Source organism: Rana temporaria, chromosome 10 (genome assembly GCF_905171775.1).
Source record: "Rana temporaria chromosome 10, aRanTem1.1, whole genome shotgun sequence".
Taxonomy (NCBI): domain Eukaryota; kingdom Metazoa; phylum Chordata; class Amphibia; order Anura; family Ranidae; genus Rana; species Rana temporaria.
In genome coordinates, this window is record NC_053498.1 from 5434045 (window position 1) to 5442458 (window position 8414).

Here is an 8414-nt window from a genome sequence, read left to right on the forward strand (position 1 = left end):
AAGTGAGAAAAGAATCTGGCCTAAAGAAAAACCTGGAGCCGGCCTCTGCCAACAATCTTAAAAAAAAAATTAACATTTAATGAAACAATAAAGACACAAAAGTTATACAGAAACTTTTATTTTCAAACATCCATAAAAACGCTCCTCAGTGTCCCCTCCAGAGCACTCCTCCTTAGTCGGCCAATTCTCAGCGATGTAGCTGGCGATTCCCCATTGGCTACATCCCATCATTAGTGCCGGGCCCAGGAGGAACTCTGCAAGGAGAAGAAATACAAATTCAACTTCTATCCCAGATCTGTAATGTTTGTATCAATATCACCTAAAGCCCATCTCCGCGTTACAATAATGGAAGCGCCAACTATCAACTTGTTTATTAAAAGGTGCCAACTTCAGGGTTGGCACAGTAAGCCGGAACACACACACTATTTTACCAAAAGTATTGGGACGCCTGCCTTAACACGCACATGAACTTTAATGGCATCCCAGTCTCAGTCCGTAGGGTTCAATATTGAGTTGGCCCCGCCCTTCGCAGCTATAACACCTTCAACTCTTCTGGGAAGGCCGTCCACAAGGTTCGTTGGATTGGTTTTAGAAGCTAGGCTTCTCCTATTCATGTGCTAATGAACTTGTTGGACTGGTTCTAGGAGCACAGGAAAGATATTTTCTCTTTTTGCATGCAATACATTTGAACAGGGTTATAATTTTTATGTCAGATATTATAATCACACATACACTATATCACCAAAAGTATTGACACTGCTATGGGGAAGGAGCTGCACGGGTGGGGGGACTCCAGAAAAGGAGGATCAAGGGGGGGGGCACATCCAAAGTATCACCAAGACACCAACCTGAAGAGTAATTACTGTAAAGCCTTCTTCACCGAGGAGACGATCTCCTGGGGGTCGGGGAACTTCAGTTTTCGGGGTGGACCCTTCTTAATCCCCGTCCAGATTTCCACTCCTGTCAGAGGAAAAAAAAAAAAAAAAGCCGCGCAATCAACTTTCTGAGCAGAGAGAAAAACAAATAAAAAAAAAAAATCTTGAAAATGTGCAGCTAGGAAACCATGAAGAGCCCGGGTCCCGATCAATCGTCCGATCGCTTCTCAGATCTGTGATGTTGGTTTGCAGCACCATCTCCTGTCTCCTGATCGATAACCGATACTCTAATGATCAATCACTTGCCGATCACACCAACAGAGCCGTCCAGTTCTGGAAAAGCTTTGTTTGGAGATCCCTGCATTACAGGATACAATGCCCAGCATGTCAGTGTAAGACACACCTAGGCCCGCGGACTCTACATGCCTACGCTCTGTTTTTCTGCGCACTTTAAAGCACGCCCCCCCTCCCCCTCCTTTCAGCAGGCACAAGTGGAATGATGGGAGATGTAGTTTTCAATAGAAGATGCAGCAGCCGGCCGAGTTCTGGAAAGAAATGCGCTGGTCTGAACTCCAACCTCAACCCAAACCCCCACACCCCACCTCAACCCAACCCAAACCCCACCTCAACCCAACCCAAACCCCACCTCAACCCAACCCAAACCCCACCTCAACCCAACCCAAACCCCACCTCAACCCAACCCCCACCCCAAACCCCCACCTCAACCCAAACCCCCACCTCAACCCAAACCCCCACCTCAACCCAAACCCCCACCTCAACCCAAACCCCCACCCCCACCTCAACCCAACCCAACCCCCCACCTCAACCCAAACCCCACCTCAACCCAAACCAACCCCCACCTCAACCCAAACCAACCCCCACCTCAACCCAAACCAAACCCCACCTCAACCCAAACCAACCCCCACCTCAACCCAAACCAACCCCCACCTCAACCCAAACCAACCCCCACCTCAACCCAAACCAACCCCCACCTCAACCCAAACCAAACCCCACCTCAACCCAAACCAAACCCCACCTCAACCCAAACCAAACCCCACCTCAACCCAAACCAAACCCCACCTCAACCCAAACCAAACCCCACCTCAACCCAAACCCCCACCTCAACCCAAACCCCCACCCCCACCTCAACCCAACCCAACCCCCCACCTCAACCCAAACCCCACCTCAACCCAAACCAACCCCCACCTCAACCCAAACCAACCCCCACCTCAACCCAAACCAACCCCCACCTCAACCCAAACCAACCCCCACCTCAACCCAAACCAACCCCCACCTCAACCCAAACCAACCCCCACCTCAACCCAAACCAACCCCCACCTCAACCCAAACCAAACCCCACCTCAACCCAAACCAAACCCCACCTCAACCCAACCCAACCACAAAACCAACCCCAAAAAAATAAAGGATATGTGCAGACGGTTGGGTGAGATGCAGGAGCCAAGTCATTGGAATGGGTGAAGATCCACTTTAAGGCCTATTCTTTGCCCCCCCACACACACATAGGCGTTATGTACCCGGAAAGAGGTGGATGACTGGAATATCGAGCGGTCAGCAAGGAATAAAACCAGAACTCACCCTCAGCGCCCCCATGGTGCAGCGTCACCTCGAAGCTTCCTCTTCGCGGTTTGGCCGGGTTCATCTCAAAGCAAATGTCTGGAAAATCGGACAGAACGGCGCTCTTCAGCTCATTCGCTGCTCGTCCGTACACCCGTCAGCTGGTGCTGTGGCAAAGCAAAATCAGTCAAAAAATTTATAAAATGAAAAGCTCAAGAAGTCGGCCGGTTACAGCACACATAATTTGATGGTGTAATATTCAACAGGGATAAAAAAAATTAAGTTAATAAAAAATAAGCGCATGGAGCCAATCCAATGGCGGGACGTAAATGCTAGGAGGCGGGACAGCGAGCGAAGTACACAGGAGATTCAGCTCTGTATTTCAGTGGCGCCCATTACTTCCCCTCTGAGGCAGCCGTTCGGCATATAACACGCGGCCACGATATTCAGGGGGGGGGGGGGGGGAAGTGCGCGTTATAAGCCGATAACCACAAAGAATTTTATATATATTTTTAATAGAGCTCAAGTAACGATGTAGGTGGAATAATCAAAAAAATGTATTCCGTTTGTTTTTTTACTTAACCACTTCCTGCTGGCCTATAGCAAAATGACGGTCAGGTTCAGTTATCCTGACTGGACGTCATGACGTCCAGCAGGATAACAGCCTCCGCGCACATGCCTGTGGGGGAGCGCATTGCAGCGATCGGTGGCGACGGAGGCTCTTTACCACGTGATCAGCCGGATCCAATCACGATGTAAACAGGAAGAGCCGTTGATGTATGTATGTATGTATGTATGTATATATGTATGTATATATATGTATATTAGTGCTGTCAGTTAAACGCGCTATTAACGGCGTTAACGCAAACCCATGTTAACGCCGTCAATTTTTTTATCGCGCGATTAACGAGGCGGCGTTCGGGGGTTATACCGGGATGCCTGCAGCCGCAGGCATCATCCCGGTACCGTTGTTTAGAGCGGGCGATCGGCTATCCAAACATAACAACCGATGCGGCTAAAAGCCGCTCGGTTGTTATGCCGGAGGAGCGGGAGGGGACATCCCCCCCCTCCCACCGCCTTTCGCCGCTCTGACCGGGCCTCCCGTCCCACCGGGAGACCCGATCCTCCATCCGGCGCCTTCTGTGTCCAGGTTGGAGACTGACACTAAGCCGTAAGCGGCTTTGATTCAGTCTCCGCATTGAAACCACGGAAGCGGCGTCATGACGTCACTTCCGGGTTTCTCGGCTGCCAATGGCGCCGGATTTAAAAAAGTACACAGTATTCAGAATCGCCGTTTTCGGCGATCTGAATACTTTGAAGTGCAAAGGAGGGCTCGGAGGTCTTTTAGACCGCCGATCCCTCCATAAAGAGGACCTGTCACCACCTATTGCTGTCACAAGGGATGTTTACATTCCTTGTGACAGCAATAAAAGTGATCAAAATGTAAAAAAACACAATTTAATATTATAAAATAAAATAAATAAGAAAACAAAAAAAAAAAAATGTTTTAAAGGGTGAACCTCCTTAATCGCGCGATTAATCGTGAGTTAACTATGACATTAATGCGATTAATCGCGATTAGAAATTTTAATCGCTTGACAGCACTAATATATATATATATATATATATATATATATATATATATATATATATATATATATATATACACACACACACACATATATTTTTTTTTTTATTAGAGCTTAAAGCGGGGGTTCACCCAAAAAATTCTTTTTAACATTCGATTCAGCCGAGTTGTCAGAATGACAATCGGCCGTTTCCCCCCCCCCCCCCCCCGTACATGCCGTATTTTCACCACCGCTTCCGGGTATGTCTTCTGCGGGACTGGGCGTTCCTAATTGATTGACAGGCTTCCGACCGTCGCATACAGCGCATCACGAGTTGCCCGAAAGAAGCCGAACGTCGGTGCAGCTCGATACGGCGCCTGCGCACCGATGTTCGGCAACTTGTGACACGCTGTATGCGACGGTCGGAAACCTGTCAATCAATTAGGAATGCCCAATCCCGCAGAAGACATACCCGGAAGCGGCGGAGAAAATACGGTATGTACAGGGATAAAAAAAAAAAAAAAAAAAAAAACAGCCGATTGTCATTACAACTTGGCTGAACGTAATGTTAAAAATATTTTTTTTTGGGTGGACCCTCCTGCTTTAAACTAATTCAAAAATATATATTTAATAGTGTTATATAAAAGAGGTCACGTAACTAGGTAAAATATTCAAAAATATATAATGCACTATATATTTTATTTACATATATATATATATAATACAAATATTATATATATATATATATATAAAATGAATGTGTTATATAATAGAGTTCAGGTAACTAGGTATTGTAAATAAAAATATTGCGTTTATTTTTTAATAATATTATATTTTTTTTTTATTTTTTTTATATATATATAATATTTGTATTGTTGGGAGATGACTGAAGCTCCATTATATTTTATAATAATATTTCCCCCGGGCTCTGTATGGAGGAAGAGGGGTGGGCGGTGTGTCGCTCCTATAGACAGTAGCGGTGTTGGGAGGTCTCACCAGTGCTCTATGGTGATCCGGGGTCCGGTGGTCTTCTCCTCTCCCTTCTTCTCCTCCTCCGTCTCTCTCTTCCTCTTCTTCCCAGCACGTGTCGCCATCTTCCGCACACCAACAACAACTCTAGTGCGCGCCCCGCCGTGCGCGTCCACGCCGCTTCTTTTCCTTTTCCCGCCTTAATTGCTCTCCGTACTAGTAGAGCATTGGCTAAGCGACCTGACCGCAGAGAGGAGAAAAGGGGAGCGCTCGCCCTCTGGTGGTGTGAGAAGAGGAGCGCGCTCCCTCTGGTGGTGGGAGGGAGGCGCTGCGGCTTGTGCTCATCTTTGGCATCCTAGTCATTGGAACTCACACCATCTTTTTATTTTTATTTTTTTTCTGCGTGGGTTTGATATGAACATTGCCGATGCGATCTTCATGACTGCATGTTTGATATTAAAACACACACAGAAAAAATAAATAAAAGATGGTGAAAGTTGCGGGAGGCTCTGAGATTTTTAACCCCTTCAATACTGTCCAGGCCGATTTTCAGTGCTGTCGCACTTTGAATGACAATTGCGCGGTCGTGCTACGCTGTACCCAAACTACATTTTTATCATTTTTTCCCCCACAAATAGAGCTTTCTTTTGGTGGTATTTGATCGCCTCTGCGGGTTTTTATTTTTTGCCAAAGAAATAAAAACAGACCGAAAATTTGGAAAAAAATAAGTATTTCTTTGTTTCTGGTAACGTTTTTTGTAAATAAGTAAGTTTTCTTCTTCAATAACAGGCGCTGATAGGTGGCACTGATATGGCTGCACTGACAGGCACTGATAAGGCGGCACCGATAGGCCGCATTTATGGGCACTGATAGGTGGCACTGGTATGCAGCACTGATGGGCACTCATAGGAATGAAGCCTTAAGGTGAGACCTCATATTATACGTTTTTTGGTAAATCTGAAGACAAAAATGTGCAGAAAATCTAATTGTGTGTGTGTGGGGGAGGGAAGAGCTGCTGAAAGTGTAACGAGTCCTAAAGATCTGCAGAAGGTGGAGATTGTCAGGTGAAGGAGAGACCTCCAATCACCGATCAGGTGGTGGTGAGGGGGTGAGGAAATACACGGCTGCAGAGAGAGCGGAGGTACAGGAGAGGGAGGATTGCCTGGAATAGTGGCTTCAGGATCACCAGGTATTTCTTTTCAACTATATATTACAGAAAAAAATTATTATAAAAATAAAAGTTGCGCCTCCTGCAAAGAAAAGGTTTCGACCGCCATCCACACCTGAGTTGGAACGCATGAAGCTGTCTTTTTTTTTTTTTAAGTTTCTTTCTTATTTATTTATTTTTGCTACGATATCACTTAGGAAAAAAAAAAAAAGCGCGTGCGCCTCTTATCAGTGATATTCTAGCAAAAAAAAAAAAATATATATATATATATATATATATATATATATATATATATATATATATATATATATATATATATATATATATATATATATATATATAACATTTTATTTTTAAATCTATCTTTTCCAACCTTTTTGGTTAACATTTGAACACTGCATTTTCTGCCACTGTTTTTTGGAAAAGATTTATATTTATTTATATATATATATATATATATATATATATATATATATATAATGTTTAGGGGGTTCTAACTTATCTTATAGCAAAAAAAAAAAAAAATGTAATATATATATATATATATATATATATATATATATATATATATATATATATATATATATATGTGTATATGTATGTTATTTGGAGTGGGATTGCAACTTTCTGGCCCTAAGCAGCAGTGTAAAAAATGTTTATATATATATACAACATATAACATTTTTTACACTGCTGCTTGGGGCCAGAAAGTTGAAAGTTGCAATCCCACTCCAAATAACTTTTTTTTATATGACTTGTTTAAAAACCATGCAAAAAAAAAAAGCCTCACAATCGCCTACGCTTACCATTGGTTTGCACCTATGCGTTTTTAAGTGCATATTGCAGAAACGCACTAAGGTGTTTTTTTTTTTTTTTTCCTAGGGATTTTGCATGTAATGGACCCGCACTAAAAATGCAAGTGTTGCATTATTATTTTTTATTTTTTTCTAGGTAAAGTATGACAGTTCTGTCCATGGGGTGTAACTTTATTGCGACTTTAGACTCTGGCACTCAAGTCGCATCAAAGTAGTGCAGGAACCTGTATGTGTCCAAAGATTGCATAATACTAAGGTTACTGGTAATTGTAAGAGAACGCTAACATGGAGATCATATCCCCCCCCCCCCTTATGTATTTATACATGGAGATCATATCCCCCCCCCTATGTATTTATACATGGAGATCATATCCCCCCCCTTATGTATTTATACATGGAGATCATATCCCCCCCTTATGTATTTATACATGGAGATCATATCCCCCCCCCTATGTATTTATACATGGAGATCATATCCCCCCCCCTATGTATTTATACATGGAGATCATATCCCCCCCCCTTATGTATTTATACATGGAGATCATATCCCCCCCCTTATGTATTTATACATGGAGATCATATTCCCCCCTTATGTATTTATACATGGAGATCATATCCCCCCCCTATGTATTTATACATGGAGATCATATCCCCCCCCCTTATGTATTTATACATGGAGATCATATCCCTCCTTATGTATTTATACATGGAGATCATATCCCCCCCCCTTATGTATTTATACATGGAGATCATATCCCCCCCCTTATGTATTTATACATGGAGATCATATCCCCCCCCCTTATGTATTTATACATGGAGATCATATCCCCCCCCCTTATGTATTTATACATGGAGATCATATCCCCCCTTATGTATTTATACATGGAGATCATATCCCCCCCTTATGTATTTATACATGGAGATCATATCCCCCCCCCTTATGTATGTATACATGGAGATCATATCCCCCCCCTTATGTATTTATACATGGAGATCATATCCCCCCCCCCCTTATGTATGTATACATGGAGATCATATCCCCCCCCCTTATGTATTTATACATGGAGATCATATCCCCCCCCCTTATGTATTTATACATGGAGATCATATCCCCCCCTTTATGTATTTATACATGGAGATCATATCCCCCCCCCCCTTATGTATTTATACATGGAGATCATATCCCCCCCCCTTATGTATTTATACATGGAGATCATATCCCCCCCTTATATATTTATACATGGAGATCATATCCCCCCCTTATGTATGTATACATGGAGATCATATCCCCCCCCCTTATGTATTTATACATGGAGATCATATCCCCCCCTTATGTATGTATACATGGAGATCATATCCCCCCTTATGTATGTATACATGGAGATCATATCCCCCCCCTTATGTATTTATACATGGAGATCATATCCCCCCCTTATGCCCACCC

At 43.4% G+C, this 8414-nt stretch overlaps 1 protein-coding gene across 1 annotated transcript; it reads right to left on the reverse strand.

The window, feature by feature from the left end:
* Nucleotides 1–102: 102 nt before the first annotated feature.
* On the reverse strand, nt 103–5186 carry SELENOH (selenoprotein H). Its single transcript, XM_040326799.1, has 4 exons — nt 5015–5186; nt 2472–2617; nt 849–960; nt 103–254 (listed from the first exon to the last, which is right to left on the reverse strand). Exons 1-3 carry the CDS (start codon nt 5110–5112, stop codon nt 860–862), a joined length of 345 nt encoding a protein of 114 aa, XP_040182733.1. The 5' UTR covers nt 5113–5186; the 3' UTR covers nt 103–254; nt 849–859.
* Between the last annotated feature and the right edge of the window lie 3228 nt (nt 5187–8414).